The sequence below is a fragment of the Eufriesea mexicana genome, unplaced genomic scaffold (genome assembly GCF_001483705.2).
Source record: "Eufriesea mexicana isolate 0111107269 unplaced genomic scaffold, ASM148370v2 scaffold8839, whole genome shotgun sequence".
In the NCBI taxonomy this organism is placed as follows: domain Eukaryota; kingdom Metazoa; phylum Arthropoda; class Insecta; order Hymenoptera; family Apidae; genus Eufriesea; species Eufriesea mexicana.
The window spans coordinates 280485-303105 of NW_016916568.1; the positions used below are offsets into that span (position 1 = coordinate 280485).

Consider the following 22621-nt stretch of genomic DNA (forward strand, 5'->3'; position numbering starts at 1 on the left):
TCCGATAATTATTATTCTCAGTGTTTCACCCCGAATTTACAATTTTAAGCTTCGAAAATGCCACGACTTCGGTTCGCGTTCGATAATTTATTCCAATTCCTCGTTGTCGGAACAGACGTTAACCATCGAGGCCCATTCGGGCCTACGTTTTCTCGTCTACCATGCAAATTTCGACGCTTATCATCCTCGCGACTAGATCCCGCGATATCAATCGTTTCGCCTTTCTGCTTAAATAAGGGCGAAACAAGCGGACGTTAAGCCGAGGCAGATAAAAGAACACAGGGACGAGGATTTCCCGTGTAGAACGGTGTCACGTCGGCACTCGTTGCTGATGAAGTGGATTATGCGCGATGCGACAAGACGCGGGAGAGGATGGAACAAGAGAAAATTGAAGAACCGTCCCGGAGAAGGAAATCTGCCCTAAGACCGGAGGCAACGAGCATTTTCTTTCATCTCTAATTATGCAAAGGCACGAACACACATCGGGCAATGTCTCCCGTCGATGATATTTAACCGGATAATCGCGAGAGAATGCTGGAATTACGAGTTTTCCAGGATTCGTAGCAAGATGGAGCAAAAAGTGTCTCGTTCTTTGAAATTTAATATATTTACGTGCACAGTGTGATGTTTTCCATCCCGTCCTAATTATAAAGATGATATTTAAAAAATTGTACTCAGAGTGTCTCTTTTAATCCTGCATCTCTTTCAGAATTCAGCAGAAGGATTTAATTCTTTGAAGCTGCGACAGCTAATCGTTTAACGGATCAATCTTTTAATACATGTTTCCCAAATTATAACGATATCGATATAATGATCGACGTATTCCCAATGAAATATATAATTCATCCGGAGTCTTCGTAATTTACGTTGCTATCCATCTTCTATGCCTTTCGTGTCACTTTCTTCCTTAACCCTTTGAGGACGTATGCCCTAATACACTTGGAAATTTTTTTACTTTTTATAGTGAAAGCTGTTTGAATTATGGGGAAAAAATAATTTTAGCATTTCATCAGTACTGTTGATATTCCTTAATTTCAAAATTTCACCTCGCTTTGTTATTTTTAATTGTTTATTATATACTCCATGTATCACCATCTTCGTTCCTCGTCTACAAAGGGTTAAAATCCTGTTCCTGGGAAAGATATTCCAATTGTCGGACGATCTTTTCATTTTTCGAAATTTCTGATGCTTCCTATACTGAGAGAACTTTAAAAATAAAAATAAGCAGAAATAAAAAGGATTCAAAGGAGAGGAGTTAAAGGAAAAAGAAAATATTCGACACACACGGTTTAAGGAACTTATCGCGGTACTCGAGAGGAACAAAATGGCGGACGCTTTGATCCCTGAACTCTGATCTTTGCAACAAATTCTTGCATGGAAATTTATCAAATTCACCGGCGTGTCTCGCTGGCTTTCGCAGTTTGTTTCAGCAACGGAGCTATGTTCTTTCGGCTTAAAGGATATTTACGATCGTTAATATAGAACGTGCTGTTACTGGATATTAAAGTTTGCCTTTCTCCTTGCAGAGGATCCTGCATGATGCATCGCCGTGTCCTTATGAAAATCCTTTTCCTCTTTCCGGGGCGAACGCGCCGTTTTTCGCCTGGCCGGCATTGATACGCTTTCGTCCTGAAGCTTTTTGCAAGAAACATTAAAGGTCGACCTCGCGGAACGTGCCGTTATTAATCTTCTTTCTTTCCCTTTTCTTCCTTTTTTGTACATAAGAGCTTGTTCCGAAAAGGAAAAAGCAGGCAAAACTCCGGCCTTTCAATTTTCCTATCAAATACTTTAAGCGGCCTTACGTACTTCTTTTTCCCTCTTAGCTCGTCGCTCATTCTCCGACTCTAGCATGTCTTAGGATTTATATATATTTTATATAAATCTCGAAACTCGTGCAACTTTTTCAATTTTCGACGTCAGAGTTTCCCACCTTAAATTATTCGCGCATAGTAATTTTTATTTCTATGGGAGATAAGGAGGAACTGAGAGAAAACGAAGGAAAATTGAGGAAGAAATTTACAGGAAGATGAAGCTATACTTATTTTATTACGGATATCACGAGGTTTTTAAAGATATCAAATTTTTTGAACGGAAGATTACGGGGGTGTTGAGAAAATCGAGTATATCGCGTTGGAAATTTTAGCGGAATATTTTTCATAATAATTGGAATATTAAGAAATTTTGAATTTCAGAGTTTCCTCCCTTAAATTATTCGCGCATGGTAATTTTTATATTTATAGGAGATAAGGAGCAACTAAGAGAAAACGAAGGAAAATTAAGGAAGAAATTTACAGGAAGATGAAGCTGGACTTATTTTACTACGGTATCTCCAAATTTTCAGACATCAAATTTTTTAAACGGAAGGTTACTGAGATGTTGGGAAAATAGAGTATATCGCGTTGAACGTTTTAGCGGAATAATTTTTATAATTATTGGAATATTAACATATTGCGAACGCATGACGAGATATCACGTCTTTCATATTGCATCGTTAGAGATCGTTGGCGAGATATTTCACACAGTTGTTACGTGATAGTCAATGGCAGTTTTTGACAATTTGTATTGTTAATTAATTATCTGAAACCCTGAAATATGGATAGTTGTCAGATCATCTTCCGCCTTTGAAAAACAAGAAATTTCCGACAAAAGGTTGCAAAGTATGCAAAATCAACGGAAAAAGAAGTGAAACTCTCTACGTTTGCAAGCTTTGTGGTGTTCCACTTAGTGACATATTTTACTAAATATCATACTTAGAAAAATTTTTAATTTGTATAAATTTTTACTTACTGAAAAATATTAAAAAATCATTCACTTCTAAAGTTGTTGAAAATAAATATTTCACGTTACGATGATTTTTAACAACTAACAAATCACTGCTAATTTAAAAATATTTGACGCAAAATATACCCGGCCATTGGGTACGATTATCAATAAAATGTCTAATCTGCAATGTGTTAAGAAATTTTGAATTTTAGAGAAGTATGGATAGACCTATGGATCATAAAATTTAACAAAATTTCATAAAGAATATTGGCAAAGATACTTCACCCTATAAATTACAAAAAGACTCAAAAAATTATTAAAAAAATATCGGAGAAATGTAAGTTTAACGTGAGACTGAATATTATACCCTCGATCACCTGTTTAACGATAAAAATCCTGGCACAAACCAGCTTTTTGTCGAGTTTGGTCGTATACTCGGTCGACCTCGTGTTTTGCACGGCGCCCGGAAATTTCGCAAGAAAAGCTTGATCACGGAAGTACCGCGAAGTCTGTGCCACGAAATTCGCGGTTAACGGTAATGTATACAGCGGCGTTATCCAGCACGATCTTGAAATATTGATAAAGCACGGATACCGGAAGCGGTGGCTCGGTTCCAGGCGATCCACGTTTATTTACGAAGGGAAATCGACGAAGGTTGTTCATTTGCCGGAATTGGAATGACCGACGTTGCAGCGTCGGGTCGTCGCGCCGTCGCCGCCGCAACGATAACGGTGTCGGGAAAATGAGAAATTCCAGCAAGTTTAATGAAAGTATTTAACAGGCAAAATTGCTGTCCCGCGTACCGGGACCGTGTCCCGGCCATGCGAACCGGAGCCGTCGTGCAAATTGAAATGCGTTTCACCGGGTATTCGTTAAATAAATTTTTCGCTCAGACCCGCCGAGTTATTCCTCCCTTCGACTAATAATGCACGTTACAGCGGCGTTAAGGTATTTAAAAAATTACCTCGGGCGTTAAATATCTTATTACTTGCATTTAATTATACTCGTTTCGACATAATTAACGAACGGTGCGGAGCTCGTTCTCGTTTTTAATTTGGATCGACGGTGTTGTTTTATGCGAGAACAGGCTGCAAGGAAAGTATATTCCAGCATGGGACGGCGGAAATTACAAAATGGGATTTTCTATGAGACTGATAGAACATTTTTCTTACAACGCGAACGGTTAGCGAGTAATTTTCCCTTATAAATTAAAATCGGACACCCTGTAGATATTTTTGCGCTCGATAAATATTTTTGGAAGCTTCTCAAAATTTACGAGTAATTCTAGGGTTCAGATATGAGACAGACCGTGTTTTACGATTGAAGGGTTTACATTGGAAACGAACCTTGTCAATCGTGTTAATTTTTCACGAGAGAAGAAAGAAAATGATCTTCCATCTGAGAGTTGCTTATACAGAACTAGTGAAATTTGTAGAAAATTGATAAGGATCGATATGAGCCTTTCGATTCTAAATAGATCCTCGAGATAGAAACTATTTTCTTATCCTGTAGATATTATTGCGCTCGATAAATATTTTTGGAAGCTTCTCAAAATTTATGAGCAATTCCAAGGTTCAGATATGAGACAGACCGTGCTTTATGATTGAAGGGTTTACACTGAAAACGAACCTCGTCAATCGTGTTAATTTTTGAAGAGAGAAAGGAAATGATCTTCCGTCTGAGAGTTGCTTATACAAAACTAGTGAAATTTTCAGAAAATTGATAAGAATCGATATGAGCCCTTCGATTTTAAATAGATCCTCGAGATAGAAACTATTTTCTTATCCTGTAGATATTATTGCGCTCGATAAATATTTTTGGAAGCTTCTCAAAATTTATGAGCAAATGTAGGGTTCAGATATGAGACAGACCGTGCTTTACGATTGAAGGGTTTACATTGGAAACGAACCTTGTCAATTGTGTTAATTTTTCAAGAGAGAAGAAAGAAAATGATCTTCCATCTGAGAGTTGCTTATACAGAACTAGTGAAATTTGTAGAAAATTGATAAGGATCGATATGAGCCTTTCGATTCTAAATAGATCCTCGAGATAGAAACTATTTTCTTATCCTGTAGATATTATTGCGCTCGATAAATATTTTTGGAAGCTTCTCAAAATTTATGAGCAATTCCAAGGTTCAGATATGAGACAGACCGTGCTTTATGATTGAAGGGTTTACACTGAAAACGAACCTTGTCAATCGTGTTAATTTTTGAAGAGAGAAAGGAAATGATCTTCCGTCTGAGAGTTGCTTATACAGAACTAGTGAAATTTGTAGAAAATTGATAAGGATCGATATGAGCCTTTCGATTCTAAATAGATCCTCGAGATAGAAACTATTTTCTTATCCTGTAGATATTATTGCGCTCGATAAATATTTTTGGAAGCTTCTCAAAATTTATGAGCAATTCCAAGGTTCAGATATGAGACAGACCGTGCTTTATGATTGAAGGGTTTACACTGAAAACGAACCTCGTCAATCGTGTTAATTTTTGAAGAGAGAAAGGAAATGATCTTCCGTGTGAGAGTTGCTTATACAAAACTAGTGAAATTTTCAGAAAATTGATAAGAATCGATATGAGCCCTTCGATTTTAAATAGATCCTCGAGATAGAAACTATTTTCTTATCCTGTAGATATTATTGCGCTCGATAAATATTTTTGGAAGCTTCTCAAAATTTACGAGTAAATGTAGGGTTCAGATATGAGACAGACCGTGCTTTACGATTGAAGGGTTTACATTGGAAACGAACCTTGTCAATTGTGTTAATTTTTCAAGAGAGAAGAAAGAAAATGATCTTCCATCTGAGAGTTGCATATACAGAACTAGCGAAATTTGTAGAAAATTGATAAGGATCGATATGAGCCCTTCGATTCTAAATAAATCCTCGAGATAGAAACTATTTTCCTATCCTGTAGATATTTTCCCACCCTGTAGATATTATTGCGCTCGATAAATATTTTTGAAAGCTTCTCAAAATTTGTGAGCAATTCCAAGGTTCAGATATGAGACAGACCGTGCTTTACGATTGAAGGGTTTACATTGGAAACGAACCTTGTCAATCCTGTTAATTTATCAAGAGAGAAAGAAAATGATCTTTCGTCTTCGAGTTGTTTATATAGAATTGTTGAAATGTTTAGAAAATTGATAAAGATCGATATGAGCCCTTTGATTCTAAATAGACTCTCGAGGTAGAAACTATTTTCCTATCACTCGTGGGTACTCTACTTCTCGGCATAGTAATGTATGCAAAGACATTCGTATTTCACGAAAAAGAGAATTACCTGTTCGTAGTTCCTGATGAAGTCGCGTAATTCGCGTTCCTTATCCTCGAGGGTGCCATAAAGTGCCTTCATTTGATTAAGAAGATCGAACTTTTCGGCCTTCAGCCTCTTGCGATCGGCCTTAAGTGCCTGGAGAGCTTCTTTGGCGTGTTGCAGTTCCATCTCAAGAGCAACAAATCGTGCTTCCTCCTCCAGGGCCGTATCCTCGGAGCCAACCTCGCCCCGTGCCGCTCCACTGAATAGCAATCTTCTCAATCTCGCTACTTCCGCCACAAGACGTTCATTCTCCAGTCGAAGTCGCCTCGTGCTGGCCAGTTCCACGGAACCGGTGCTACCACCTCCGCCATGAATGTTTGATAGCCTCGACGCTACCAGTGGATCACCGATTCCTGAAGCAGATATCGATATATAAATAAAATTCGATCACTCCTGGGTAAAGGAGAATTCGAGAACGTGGCTTGGAAAAATTTTTACTCGGTAAAGAGATGGTTCATGGAAATTAAACTATAATCTCTTATCAACTATCATCTACGAAGAGTATTGTATTTCAACATTCGCGCCATTTTCTCTTGGACCTCTTTAAACCTGATCGCAGTGAAATTTCATGGCATTACGTGGACGTAAGAAACGGCAATAAACATTGTCACTAAGTATCGCTATGAACATTTTACATTCATCGGAAATTGAAAATTATAGAATAAACTATGAGTAACAATAGAAAGTAGTTTACAAAAATTAAAAAGAAGGTTATGTAAAGTATACGCTTATAGTAGGAGTTTAAACAGACTTAAACACCTCTTCCACTCGGCTAACAATAAGTCGTCCTCTGGCAGAGGGTTAAATATTACGCTTAATTTACATGTCGCAGCCTCGAAGAATGAAAATTCCCACTTGCAACCCTTTCTTCGGCGGAACACCTCGTTCACGAGCAGCAGGATTGAAGCGGTTAAAAATCAGAAGGTAGGGGAAGAATTCATCAAGCATCCTCCTCATTCAAGAGCTTTCAATCAGCCAGCCACGACGTATCATTCTCAATAATGCACCGAATCCAGCGACGAGCCTGCCGGTCGCTGAAAAGCTCCTCTTCTCGGTCACCCGTCACTCGTTTCCGCATTGAAGAAAACTCGGGGAAGGGCATTTATCTCAAGTTCAGCTCCGTTTAATTCCGGAGAATCGTCGGAAACGTAGCGCAGCCGTTGGTGGAACAATCACGAACAGTGAATGTACGAGGACGAGGCTGAAAGGGAAGGGCTTCCATAATTAAATGCTGGGTTACCCACCGAGGGAATTAGCTGGCGACGAGGGTCTGCTGCCTGGGGCTGGTCCAGGTGGTTCATTGTCCTCCTCGGCCCTCACATCGCCGTCCACCAGATCTTTGTCGATGTCCTTCTCATGGTCGTTCATTTCTTTGCTGGATCGCAAGGAATCGCGATTCGCCGTCGATATTCGAAGTCTCTCGACGCTCGATCGATCGCTCGCGCTGCGATGAAAGAAGCTTCTGTTGCTGGATCCTCGGTCAGGACTGGCGCTTCCGGATCGCGAGTCCACACTTCCGCCGGAACCGCCGAGTCGTGTCTTCTCCAGGGCTGGAGCATACGGTCGCCGTGCCTTCTCGCTTGGGCTGCGATTCGGCGAACCATTTCGTTTCTCTGCAAGCAAATGTTTCGGGTCGTTAGCGAATGGTGTTTCCAAATTACTCGGTTTTAGCATGGTTCATCCTTTGCACTCGACGATTTTCTCAGAGAAGAGTACTCTTTAAGGAAGAGTAGGAGTTCAATGATTTTCTGCTATAAAGCTGAGGATATTTTTTTATTAATTATATAATAATTAACACGTAGAATTATTTGATTTCGATACCTCGCACACAGTTACGTTACCTTAAATTTGGCATATTAATTAATTAATTTATTTATTTAATAATAACTTACGGGTAGTAGAATCTATTAGTGTATAAACAAAAAATAAAAATACGTCAGTTTGTTAAAGAGAGAAATAATATAGGCTACGTATGGTACAAATGCCAATATAGCCGATATAAACAATTTGCTTAAAGATTTAAGATCTGGTTTTTAAACGAAGAGATACTATTGTCAGTGTTATGCTGGTCAGGTATAAAGATTTGAAAGTCTCTTAAATTTCTTGAAGGAGAATGAAAGTTAATAAAAGATAACAATTCTGGACTGCGTATAATAGCGTTTATAATTTTGGAGAGAAACAAAACGTCGGCAGCAATTCTTCTTGATTCAAGAGTTTTAAGATTAAGCTCGCGTTGAACAGGTTCGATCTTTAAAATTTTATGAAATGGCGACTGAAAGGCGCCTCTCGAGTGCAAAGAGTTAACTCTCTGTGGGCCTAAGTCTGTGAATAGTCCAAGAATTTTTATCGTTCTCTGTGTCTCTGTTTGGATAGTCGTGTGAATGATTTTACGATTCTAAATTTGTAGACGTGGAAGTTTCGAATATTGACCTAAATCTGCTCCGAAGAAAATTATCCAGTTTCCCCTAGAGTTTCTCAAACGAGTAGAGGTATTGGTAAACGAGTCATGTAGGTATTCCGGACTTGTACAAAAATGTATCATAGTGTCGGTAAAATTTTGTAACGTGCATCAGTATGCAATTTTCGATCCGAAATAATTGCTGGATTTCCATGGTGGTAATTTTGGAACACGTACGAATTGTCGCACAGAAGGTTGGAGAGGGAAATTCCGCATCTTTCGAGGAACTTTAATCTTCCCTTACTCGAGGAACCTATGGCAAATGGTACAGGCTACGGGTCTTCTCGAAGTCGTAGAGAAAATGGTAAGTCATGGGCAGGAGTCGTAAAAGCGACATCGAGTAACTAGAAGATATACTACAAAGCACAACGATGTCCCGGAAATAGAGATAAAGTTTTAACCACGAGCTATGCATGACCTGTACTTTTGATTTACACAACTCCCACCAAAGAATTACCCGTGTCTCCAACATTTATGAGGAAACTTCGATATCACGCTCGAATACTTTCTCGTTACATTCAATCGGTAAATGGAACTTTCCCCCCGTTATATTTTCCTCGAGTTCCCTTTTTCAAAGCGTTTCCACAAACTCGCGGAGGAGATGGATCTTTTGCCAAAACTGAAGTCAAGTACTTCGACCAACATGATGCCTAGCGTTAACCTAAACTCTGCCACTCGACTACTCAAAGTTCCGCCATTTTATCGCGCGTCGAATAGATACACAGATGCAAATTATTAAACAACCGAAACAACGTCAGACCCAAAGTGTACCCGACAAATAAAGACGCGTTAAAACGTTCTACGATATTCTACAATTCATCGTGAACAAAATACATATATAGTATTTTCCAGTCACATTTCTTATATCGTTAACTCCGCTTTTAAAACTCTCGGTTTCATTCTACGTTTTTCCTCTGATTTTCATTAAATTCACAATATAAGATTGCTATATGTTACCCTTGTTCGTCCCTTACCGGAATACGCTTCGATTATACGGTCTCCGAGAAGCTTCAATCACGAAATCACGATCGAGAGAGCGCAGCATAAATTTCTCAGGTTTCGTGCATATAAGCTGAAAACCCAATATCAATTTTTGATCACGATTACTCCGCGATATTAAATACCGTCAACCTGGAAACATTGTCTGCACGAAGAAGAATAGCTAATCATAGTTTTATCTTTAATTTAATTAATAATCGCATTGATCGCTCCTCTCTTCTTGCGCAAATTGATTTCTATGTGCCGGAACGTGTATCGAGATCTAGAGCAGGTTTTCATATACATATGTCCGGATTTACATATGGATTAATTAATCCAATTTATCGTATTATTACCGACTCAAACGCTCTTTATAATCGTATAGATTTTTTTATGGGTCTTTACAAACTTTCAAAAGACAATTACGGATGATTATCGATTAAAGCTATTCCTTCGGTGTTATATTATGTATAATTTCTTTGCTTTTCTTTTATATGTGAAATTTTATGTAAATACGAGCACGACTCTTCGGTGTTATATTATGTATAATTTCTTTGCTTTTCTTTTATACGTGAAATTTTATGTAAATGGATTACGGTTCGTTTATGAATAAAATAAAAATAAAATAGATAACATAAATTTAAAATAAGTAAAGAGTTAAGAGTTAAGAAACGGAAAGAACCTAAGAGCCAAAGTACACCATAAAAGCTACATACCTATGGGACTGGCGCGTCGATCGATAGGACTGGTTCTCTCCTTCCTGTCTACGGGACTGGTTCTCTTATCGATAGGGCTGGCCGACTTGTCACTGGCGGAACTCCTCTTCTCCACGGGGCTGCTTCCGGCGCTGAGTCGCTTGCCTTCATCCTGCGACTGCTGTTGCTGCTGCTCGCCACCCTCTTGTCCAGGGCTGCCGCCATTATTTCCTCCGCTGCCGGCCGCGTTGTTGTTGCTATTGCCAGTCGCAGCGGTGTTGTTCCCGCTGTTGTTATTGTTCAACACCACCGGCAAAGCGCCACGGACGTCCCTCAGCTCGCCACGAAGCGTGGCGCACTCGCCCCTGGCTCGTTCCAGCTCCCCGTCAAGCCGGGCTCCCGTCGCTGCGTTCTCCTCCACCATCACGCGAAATTTTGCCTGCAAACCGAAGACAATGGATCGAGGTTAGACGGTGCTTTCTCTGTGGGTTCTCGCGAGAAAGAGAGGGAGAGAACGAGGTGAACGTGGTTGAAAGGGGTGGATGTTAATCCTACGGTAACGAGCGGCAGGCGACGAGATCCTGTTACCCTTCCAAAGATTATCCACATTCGTGGAATTTTGTTCTATTGTAAGGGATGCACGAGCCGGTGTTCCGAACCGTGGCGGATCTGTTTGCTTGCGCAGAGCTTGTGAATGGATTTCGTTGTAATTAGCAAAACTCTCTCAGAGAAATACAGGGAACGAATGTAGTTCTGTGGAACTAATGCGGTTGTTAGCTGATGTACGTGAGCGATAATCGGGTTAAGAGACAGGAGTGAAGAAATATCGTATTTTAAACGTATACTCGGTTAAAGGATTAAAGCATCGCTGAATTTCGACCAAAGAATTGTCGATCTTTACGTGCCTACAATTCCCTCAAAAGAGATCGTACGACACGCCATCTAGGATGATTTTGAAGAACGAAACTTGTACTTTCGCATCCCAAATTTTTAAAATATTTGTTCATTTTATAACATTTCCAAAAAGTTTTATGGATCTTAGAAAATTTTTATCGAGTTTAGTTTTGCAGTGAGCTTACAGAGAAAAGGTTCCTCTTTCTAACAACCCCTTAAAAACTCACGTACAATTTTGTCTCGGGGTATAATCGCGCTTCTTGCAAAGTCTCGAAGCATGTGCTTGGAGACTACGTTTGCAACTGATTAATATCAAATTTCAAGCAGCTTCTTAGATCTGATTAAACAAGATTTCCAAACCAGATGCAGATCTTGTCTAAAAAAGTTCCTAGAAAACTCCCTAACTTATAGCCAGCATCGTACGCCAGAAACTCACGTTGCACGGACCCGGAAGAGACGTGACCCAGTAGTGGATCCAACTCCGATATTCGTTCCCCGGGGAACCCGAACGGAACTCTCATCCTTCTGGAAGAACAACTTCCGACAGTGAAACCCGACGAGAAGTTCCGTCTCTGAGGCGAGAGTACCATAAACAATCTGCGAGCCTAGGGGCGCGAAAACCGGTGGAAACCGATCGGGAGCCGGGAGATAAATTTCGACTGACGTTAATCAAAAGTTTCCCGTGAATTTTTATCCCGCTGAAATGAAATAATGGACGCGACCCGTTGTTTGCCCAGGGGAACATGGCCGCTCCTCTATCGACAAGGGTGGAAACCTGAGGTGGACGTGGCGAAGGAGAGGGCGTGGGAGCGAAAGAATCCGGCAGAGAGAAAGTATTGAAAGTTGCATGAAGTTCCAACAGGATCTATAACGGTTGGTCCCCGGGAACTACGTTATGCACCGACGTTTCGCCAAGTTACGAACGTTAACACGGGTGGAAGTAAAACGAACAAACACCGGCCGGAGATAAAAGTTTGCTTGGACGTGAGCCGTGTAATATTAATAAGCCTGCCGCGGAACACGAATCTCATTGTAAGCTCTCCATTGTACCGGTCGTTCCAAAAGCTCTTTGCGCCCGGGATATTGACTATGCCGGGAGAAGTTGGTGCCCGGTTTCCCTCGACACGGGATCCCAGCGATGGAACAAAGGGTCGCTGGGATATTTAACGTGTGCTGTCTGTAAACCTAGGCTGATAGATATGGAGGGACCAGGCGTCGGGACATCGATTTCGTGACTCTCGTTTTGCCGAAGTAGCGATCCAACGATGGACGAGATTGTTCCTGCAAGGATCGCTGAAAGTGGGCTTGGCCTACGGCAGTTTGGGACCACGTGTTGCATTCGGGATTCCACGCGATTGTCGATTGCTGATTGATAATTGCGAGAGACGAATGCTCGATTGTAATCAGCAACTGTCGAACAAAGATGTAACGTGGACCTCAGATAAAGCCACTGCTCGGGAATTATCCTGGAAACCCAGTAATGGAATAATAGATAGGGTCTCTCTTGTTCCGGCTCACTCAGCAGCCAGTCCATTGAGATAGGTCAATGATTACAGAATCCAGTTGCTGTACTTAGGTCCAAAAGCGAATATCGAAACGACTCTAACAGACTTGTCTAGAAGACACGATAACCGGGATCACTAAGCTGCTTAGGCGAACGCATGCTCGATTTCCGGTTGTCGAATATTTTAATAGGTACATTTGACATGGACAGAAAATATAGAAAAATTATAAAAAGACAATTTAGAGCATCAATCGACGTATTTGGATAATAACCATAATTGGTCACCTCTCACGTGACAACAATACTTTGTCGCTGCAGTCGTGCGTCACGTAAGAGATAACAAGATGGAGATCTTTCGTATATTTACCAAAACCAGTTAAAACCTTGTGAGAATCACGTATACAAAGCTAGCGACCGATAAGTGTTAATGATAATTCATAATTAATAAATAATTCGTAGCTTATAATTTATTACATTATAAACAATCAAAACTATCATACCTATAAATATTTTCCAGTATGAATAATTGCTAACTAGTAATAATTTTAATTGCTAAAATGTACGTTTATTTAAAATCCATCCCTGGATCCAAGAATAACAGACTTGGTACGATTTCATACCCAATATCCAAACGCCATTTTTATCTCGATATAAATATATAAATTACGTCTCGTATTTTATCTCGTACAGGTATAACCCCATTCGGGTCGATCCAATTTCTCACCCCGAATTCTTCACCGTGGGTCAATTAACTCTACAAAAGGCCGAGCCCATAACTGTCCTGATCTCGTTACGCGATCAACGACGATTGATCATAGCGGTAGTAATCGGCTGATCATCCGACGAGATGTTCGATTGCATTTTCGGCGAGATAAGAAGCGAAGGGAGGACAGAGTATAAAGGTGAAAAAGGGAAGAGAAAGAGGGGAGATTTGATGGGCAGCGGTGAACCAGCTCCGTTGGCCAAGTTCCAGAGACACAAAAGGATAGCCGGTGAGGATAAAGGCATCGCGAACTTGTTGCGTTCCCAGAGGCGCCTTCCGTTTTCCTTTCGTCGCACCTAACCCACGCTGACGACCGTATTCAAGCCCTTTTCACACCCGTGAATCACAGGATCGCCGATAAATTTCTGTTCAATGGGCCTGGCTCTGCGACAAAAAGGTACTATCTCTGAGATAGCCTCGCTATTGGTCTTCTTCATATTTAATTCCTCGGGGTATCATTTCTTTTCGTTGATTTATTCACAGGGATAATTCGAATTTCCAACTGCAAAATTTTTCTCATCAGCGATGATCATTGAAGGGTTCTTTGGATGAGGGGTCTATGTTAAAATCGTGTTGCTAGGTGTTCAGAGATGACAGTGTTTTTATTTTTAATACTGTTCTCGCAGAAGAAGCAAAGAACTTCCGAATTTCTTCTTCATCCGACAAGCATTGTTCAAATTTGTAGCGACCAACGTTCACACCCTCACTGCTAGATAGAGAACAGAGGTTCGAGGTTTTTCCAAGTCCTCGGTGAATCATCCACCTCCTATGAATACAAGTTCCTATGCTATACAAGTTCCTATGTCTAAAGCAGGGCCTGCTAGAAAGTCTTACTAACGAGTCTACTAGCAGGCCCAGGACGAAACTTGGGCCAGGACCAATTGGATCAAAGGAAACTAGAACTATCCCTACTTTGGGTCCTTCCACCTTCTACGTATCATAGCAAGACGACCATCAGGATACCACAACCGCACAGACAACACTGTAGAAACCACAAAACGAGAAAAGCAGCCCCTCACCCTCTCCTCTTTGGGGGGACCACCGCAAAACTGTAACGATGACAATTTTCCTCTGTCATCTGTCGCACTTGGCAGAAGATTGGCTTTCATCCTTTAAATTTCCAGGATTATTTACATCGGCTTGGATTCCCATTTAAGTTCAGCGTCGACTGTCGATTTTATGCAAAAATATCGGAGATCCAACGCACCCTTGGGGTTATAATTATGATCGAAGGGTCTGAGCTACGTCTGGGACGACAACAGAGTTCAATCTGACTCCTGCGAGAGATTCTCATCTCGTTGTGCAACGTGCCATGAAATATGCATTACATCTGGCATCCACGATCTTCCGCTGGTATTGAATTACGTCACTGTTGACTTTGTTGTCTATACCACCGAATCGATATTTCCATCAAACTTTCATACCAGCGAGCTTGCGAACAAAATTGAAATTCTTTAATTATCCAATTCCTCTTATCGATCACTCTCGATCATCTTCGCAAGAGATACTCCTCGCGTAGCGGAACCGAGGCTTCCGGATGTAGGCCATGCCCTTTCCGAAGAAATGACGTTTCGTAATCATCGAAGCGAGCTTCATCACGGATCGCATGACACGCTGATACCGATCTGATCGTGTCACCGATATCGGCGTTGATAATGGCAGTGCCGGTACGTCATCCGGGGCTCCGATGAAGCTGATTGCAGAGCCTGTCGAGAGATTTCTTTCAAAAGGGTGTGACTTGCACCTGCTTTCGGATATTCCTGTGACACTAGGTCGCCAATTTCCATCCTTTATCATCGAACTACAGAGCCGCGATTAATCATAAGAACAGATCGATTCGGAGGTACTCAAAGGCCCAAAGAGCTGACCGAGGAAGCGAACGTCATTGATATTTTTACTCTTCGCACACGGATTTTATGTTTCACGATCGTTACTATAGAGACGCAATTAATTAGAAAAGTACGTAGATAGCTCGGTTAAGATCTAAAGGTTAACCAGGATTCTAGAAACTTGACCGTCGATGATCGAAAAATCAGCTAGATCGATTTATTTCGCGATATTTGTACCTAATTCCTCGTTTCTCGCACATTCTGAGGACCCTAACAGCTAAGGAGCAACTCTAGAAGCTTGACGTGCTTGTCGATACTTTAACTCGTCAAACTATGAAAACACCAGTTCCCAAAACTATCAAAGTTCTCTATCGATCACCTCTTTCGATCTCAGGTTTAACGCTTGTACGAGATAATGCCAAAGGCTTCGCATCCCCCATTCTTCGTAATCACTACTGAGAACAGAATTAACTGCGGTATTAATTACAAAAGTACACGAATTCTAAATAAAAGAACAAAGATTCATTAAACGTTAGCCCAAGTCATCGATGAAGAAAAATCAGACAGATAACGAAGTCAGGGTAGCCAAGGCAGCCAATAACATTAATTTTCGCATTTCCATTCTTCGCGCACCATAATCACCATTGAGAACAGAATTAACTGCGATACTAATTACAAAAGTCCACGAATTCGAAAGAAAAGAAGAACAAAGATCCAAGAAACCTTAGTCTAAGTCAACGATGAAGAAAAATCAGCCTGACGACGAAATCAGGGTTACCAGGGTAGCCAATAACATTAATTTTCGCATTCCCATTCTTCGCGCACCATAATCACCATTGAGAACAGAATTAACTGCGATATTAATTACAAAAGTCCACGAATTCGAAAGAAAAGAAGAACAAAGATCCAAGAAACCTTAGTCCAAGTCATCGATGAAGAAAAATTAGTCAGACAACGAAGTCAGAGTTGCTAGGGTTGCCAGAGTAGTCAATAACATTAATTTTCGCATCCCCATTCTTCACGCACCATAATCACCATTGAGAACAGAATTAACTGCGATACTAATTACAAAAGTCCACGAAGTCAAAAGAAAAGAAGAACAAAGATCCAAGAAACCTTAGTCTAAGTCAACGATGAAGAAAAATCAGCCTGACGACGAAATCAGGGTTACCAGGGTAGCCAATAACATTAATTTTCGCATTCCCATTCTTCGCGCACCATAATCACCATTGAGAACAGAATTAACTGCGATATTAATTACAAAAGTCCACGAATTCGAAAGAAAAGAAGAACAAAGATCCAAGAAACCTTAGTCCAAGTCATCGATGAAGAAAAATTAGTCAGACAACGAAGTCAGAGTTGCTAGGGTTGCCAGAGTAGTCAATAACATTAATTTTCGCATCCTCCATTCTTCGTGCACCATAATCACCATTGAGAACAGAATTAACTGCGATACTAATTACAAAAGTCCACGAAGTCAAAAGAAAAGAAGAACAAAGATCCATTAAACCTTAGTCTAACTCAACGATGAAGAAAAATCAGCCTGGCGACCAAGTCAGGATTGCCAGGATAGCCAATAACATTAGCCAAATAAGCCAGTGACGTGGAACAGTAGTACGTATGTGTACTGTGAAAATAGGAAGGCAAACGTGATTTAGTTTGCTGCAACTTCGTCACAATGCCTCAGGATGCTTTCATGCGTTTAAGGAACGCGTGTATAGGCTGTGCAGCCGTGTAAAGTGCAACGGAGTTGGCTGGCGTGTATCAGCAGTTTGCTGCGGCATATAGGTCAACGTTTCAGAGATTACATCTTTCATGGGGAATAAAACCTTCGGTGGCTGCGAGCGGCCCGATATGCGGTCGATGGTATCGACGTTATCGAGACTCTGAGCCGATATTGTTCTGCTCTTCTTTCTTCCTTGATTATCGATAAACCAACCGACGAGATACCCCGATGCAATTATCGTTTCTGGTATCATTGGTATTGTGACTCGAGTGCAGTCGACCGTGAGAATCGTTGATTAAGCGGAAGCTTGTTTCACAGACGTTACTCTAACGCGTTATCGAGAGATCGTGGTTAAACTGCACGGCCAATTTTATGGGGTTTGCTTGCTACCTCGAAAAGGTGATCGCAGTAGACCGTGCGTTTGTTTTACGTCAAAAGTGACTGTGATGTATACAAACCACCGTTTGCTCGAGCTATACTCGCGTGCATGATCGCGGCTATGATAGGTACGTAAGGATTCCGACGTACAGTGATTTCCAGTGAAATACGATCGATCCAGATTATCCAGGCTTGATTGGAATTTTGCGTCGGTAAACATGACTGTCAAAAGTCGCTGTGATTAACCGAAGTTTGCAAAACAATTTGCAGACGGTGTATATTTAAAATTTATAGTACTATTCGAAATTGGAATTTTGTTCCTAGTTTGAATTAAAATTTGGGTATGAAACGACGAACGTATGAATTCGACAGAAATTTTGGCAACGCGAAAATTATAAATTTTTAATTTTTTACAGTGTTAAGTAATTTTGTTAAATCGAGAAACGGGAATGGAATAAAAATATTATTAACTAATATTTACATTTGTATATTTATAAAATCTTAGCAATTGTTAAAGGGACGCGAGTACTTTTGTAATTTTCTGTACTTTAAAAATTCCTGCAACCCCTGTATACCCAGCCTAAAAATAACTATAGCCTATACACCTGGAAAGCTACATTACGATACTCTTCGACTTGTCATGATCCATTACAAATAATTTTACCGATTTTCAACATCGTTTCAAGCTATAATAAATACAACGAATAAACATAACAAGGAGCAAATGAAAGAGGGAACAGGAAAATAAATGTCGGGAAAGGAAAACATCTGTAAGACTTCGTACGTCTATGTCGTATATAAGGGTCGCGTTTCAGACGTAGAAATGGTAGAGGTCAGGTCGGAGGATGTATTTCTATAGACGGGGTAGTTAGGCGAGGGCTTTCGAGAATTCTGTCGGTGTGAATCCCTCTGGCGCCGAGTGTACCAGGGCCGTCACGATTTATTACAAATGATGCCCCGTGCACCAGGTTACTCCGGGATGTCGGACATAATTTTATTACCGTATTTGCTGAACCTCGCCGGATAATTGTACAAATTTATTCCGCCGGCATTCTAATTTCCCATAAATAATTACGACGTAACCGTGCAAAAAGTACGCCGGCATTTATGCGAAACTCGGTTAAAAGTCGCGAGCAAAGGGGAACAACGGGGAAACAAAAATGAGAATGAAAAGAACGGCGTTACCTCCATTATGTCGGGCTTGCAAACTTTCTGAAAGAAAATGTTTTTCCAACGTCACTTCCCACCTCCAGACATCGGCTGGCACCTGTAGTTGCCGAGGAAAATGCAGGGTTAAAAGGCCAGGTTGTGAAACCGCAGCACGAGTCGCGGCGAATGTTCCACATATTATACTAAGCGATGCAGTAATTATCACGTTCGCCGTTTCACGCGGGGGGGACGAAATAAGGGTCGAACGGGGGAAAAGAAAAAGGGAAGAGGGATGGAAGGTAGGAAGGAGAGGAACTACCCGGAGAATGAACATTACCGGAGCCACTCGAATTTATGAAATTGCAATTTCAGCCACGGGTTTCATCGCACCCGGAGCAATTTATCCAGCAACGCCAGCAAGGAAACTAATCCTTTTCCTTATTCCCTCGGATTTTCTTTCCGCTGACAATCCTAAGGGTCCTCTGAGAAATTTAATTAGTAAATGTAACTCGGAGAAAGAGAAAAGAAAAGCGAGGAGAAAACGTGTATATATATTAAAAGATCCGGAAATCTCGAGGGATGAAATAATACTGGACTCAAGAAATATGCGGCTCTTATTTCGTCCACGTTATTCCTTCTTTCGTTTTGATCCGTGAGTTTAAACACGAAGAGAGGTTTATCGTGTCGTATTACCAAAATATAGAGAGCGAGCGAAGTTTTATGTTACTTTCGCGCATTTGGTTTTATTAACGTGAATGCGAGTGTGCGAGGTCGAGTGATGGCACGAATGTAGATATGTATCTAGGGATATGTTCTGATCGGCAAATATATGGAATGAAAGGATGTTTAATTCCAATATATTTTATTTACCAGCTAAAGAGACCGAAGAGTAAAGAGACAAGCTAAAAGATTAACCCTTTCCAAGGGTTTTTAATTTTTAATTCCAATATATTTTATTTGCCAGCTAAAGAGACCTAAGAGTAAGGATACAAGCTAAAAGATTAACTCTTTGCACTCGAGAATTTTTTGGCTAGAAAAGAGATTTAGTAGAAATTCAAAGATTCTCTACTAAAAAACTGACGATACTTTTCTGAGCAGTGAATAAAGAATTGTATAATAATAGAATTGTAGAATTATTTGATTTCGATACCTCGTATATTGTTACATTACATTAAATTTGATATATCAACCCTTAACGCTCTGTACGTTTCTCGAGTATTGTCTACCAGCAAATCCGGCACATTTTTGCAGCAAAGCGCCTGAGATAAAGGAAGTCTTATTTTAAGTGGAAATGTGGAAGTATTTGATTTTATTTATTTTATAAATATGCATTTTTCAATTGTAAATATAAGTAAATATAAGTAGCGGGCCCTTAGTCCCTTCGAAGAACGCCCCGAGGCTTTATGGTGCCCGTAAGAGCTGTTGAGGGGTCCGCAGCGGAGCCTTCGGATTTACGTTATTAACAAATGACGGATGTCTTCGTAGTGGAGCCAACGGAGCATTAAGGGTTAATTATTGATCTTCCAAATTTTATGAATTGGTGACTAAAGGTCACCTCTCCAGTGCAAAGGGTTAAACTAATTACGCAATCCACACTCGTACTCTTCGAACTGTGGGGCTCATCCCCCACGGTCATTGAGATCGGGCTGGTCACAGGATGGAGGGGGGTCCTCCCCCACGGTCGTTGGTGTCGGGAAGGCGCAGGTATCCTCGTTGGTGGGGTACCTAAGTAGAAGGGATGGTAGGAAAAAGAAGGGATGCGTTTTGTCCCGGGCCTGCTAGTGAACTCATCAGTAAGGCTTGCTTCTAGCAGGCCCTGCCTTAGACCAGAGATCTTAGGTAGCACAGGTCTTCACCGAGGACTTGCGAGAAAGTCCTCCAACCTCCTTCAAGTAGGAAGCCATCTATTGGCAAAGGTGAAAACTTGGTCGCTACACATACCTAATCGTAGTAATCTTTTCGTGACGAGTGTATATTATAATTTGTAATAAACATATAATTGTTAACACTAGGACTACGATCTTTAATGGGTACCTAACTATAACATGCACAGATTATAGTAATTTCAAGCGATACGATGAATATGAGTGAATATATCGATTACAGTTCTTTCTTAATACGAGTTGGTACCAATTTTATTCTTAAAGCAGGTGTATGTGTTCGGTGATTGCAAAAAGGAAAATTCTGGGACCAGTCATTTTACGCGGGGGGGACGAAATAAGGGTCGAACGGGGGAAAAGAAAAAGGGAAGAGGGATGGAAGGTAGGAAGGAGAGGAACTACCCGGAGAATGAACATTACCGGAGCCACTCGAATTTATGAAATTGCAATTTCAGCCACGGGTTTCATCGCACCCGGAGCAATTTATCCAGCAACGCCAGCAAGGAAACTAATCCTTTTCCTTATTCCCTCGGATTTTCTTTCCGCTGACAATCCTAAGGGTCCTCTGAGAAATTTAATTAGTAAATGTAACTCGGAGAAAGAGAAAAGAAAAGCGAGGAGAAAACGTGTATATATATTAAAAGATCCGGAAATCTCGAGGGATGAAATAATACTGGACTCAAGAAATATGCGGCTCTTATTTCGTCCACGTTATTCCTTCTTTCGTTTTGATCCGTGAGTTTAAACACGAAGAGAGGTTTATCGTGTCGTATTACCAAAATATAGAGAGCGAGCGAAGTTTTATGTTACTTTCGCGCATTTGGTTTTATTAACGTGAATGCGAGTGTGCGAGGTCGAGTGATGGCACGAATGTAGATATGTATCTAGGGATATGTTCTGATCGGCAAATATATGGAATGAAAGGATGTTTAATTCCAATATATTTTATTTACCAGCTAAAGAGACCGAAGAGTAAAGAGACAAGCTAAAAGATTAACCCTTTCCAAGGGTTTTTAATTTTTAATTCCAATATATTTTATTTGCCAGCTAAAGAGACCTAAGAGTAAGGATACAAGCTAAAAGATTAACTCTTTGCACTCGAGAATTTTTTGGCTAGAAAAGAGATTTAGTAGAAATTCAAAGATTCTCTACTAAAAAACTGACGATACTTTTCTGAGCAGTGAATAAAGAATTGTATAATAATAGAATTGTAGAATTATTTGATTTCGATACCTCGTATATTGTTACATTACATTAAATTTGATATATCAACCCTTAACGCTCTGTACGTTTCTCGAGTATTGTCTACCAGCAAATCCGGCACATTTTTGCAGCAAAGCGCCTGAGATAAAGGAAGTCTTATTTTAAGTGGAAATGTGGAAGTATTTGATTTTATTTATTTTATAAATATGCATTTTTCAATTGTAAATATAAGTAAATATAAGTAGCGGGCCCTTAGTCCCTTCGAAGAACGCCCCGAGGCTTTATGGTGCCCGTAAGAGCTGTTGAGGGGTCCGCAGCGGAGCCTTCGGATTTACGTTATTAACAAATGACGGATGTCTTCGTAGTGGAGCCAACGGAGCATTAAGGGTTAATTATTGATCTTCCAAATTTTATGAATTGGTGACTAAAGGTCACCTCTCCAGTGCAAAGGGTTAAACTAATTACGCAATCCACACTCGTACTCTTCGAACTGTGGGGCTCATCCCCCACGGTCATTGAGATCGGGCTGGTCACAGGATGGAGGGGGGTCCTCCCCCACGGTCGTTGGTGTCGGGAAGGCGCAGGTATCCTCGTTGGTGGGGTACCTAAGTAGAAGGGATGGTAGGAAAAAGAAGGGATGCGTTTTGTCCCGGGCCTGCTAGTGAACTCATCAGTAAGGCTTGCTTCTAGCAGGCCCTGCCTTAGACCAGAGATCTTAGGTAGCACAGGTCTTCACCGAGGACTTGCGAGAAAGTCCTCCAACCTCCTTCAAGTAGGAAGCCATCTATTGGCAAAGGTGAAAACTTGGTCGCTACACATACCTAATCGTAGTAATCTTTTCGTGACGAGTGTATATTATAATTTGTAATAAACATATAATTGTTAACACTAGGACTACGATCTTTAATGGGTACCTAACTATAACATGCACAGATTATAGTAATTTCAAGCGATACGATGAATATGAGTGAATATATCGATTACAGTTCTTTCTTAATACGAGTTGGTACCAATTTTATTCTTAAAGCAGGTGTATGTGTTCGGTGATTGCAAAAAGGAAAATTCTGGGACCAGTCATTTT

The 22621-nt window shown here is 40.6% G+C and overlaps 1 protein-coding gene across 1 annotated transcript in view; it reads right to left on the reverse strand.

The window, feature by feature from the left end:
* Liprin-gamma (liprin protein kazrin) overlaps positions 1–22621 on the reverse strand; it is a 113958-nt gene that overhangs the window by 23077 nt on the left and 68260 nt on the right. Inside the window, exons 4-6 of the mRNA XM_017907749.1 lie at positions 10236–10653; positions 7328–7696; positions 6048–6436 (exon numbers count right to left, since the gene is read on the reverse strand). Coding sequence (XP_017763238.1) covers positions 6048–6436; positions 7328–7696; positions 10236–10653 — 1176 coding nt within the window. The remainder of the gene's footprint in view (positions 1–6047; positions 6437–7327; positions 7697–10235; positions 10654–22621) is intronic.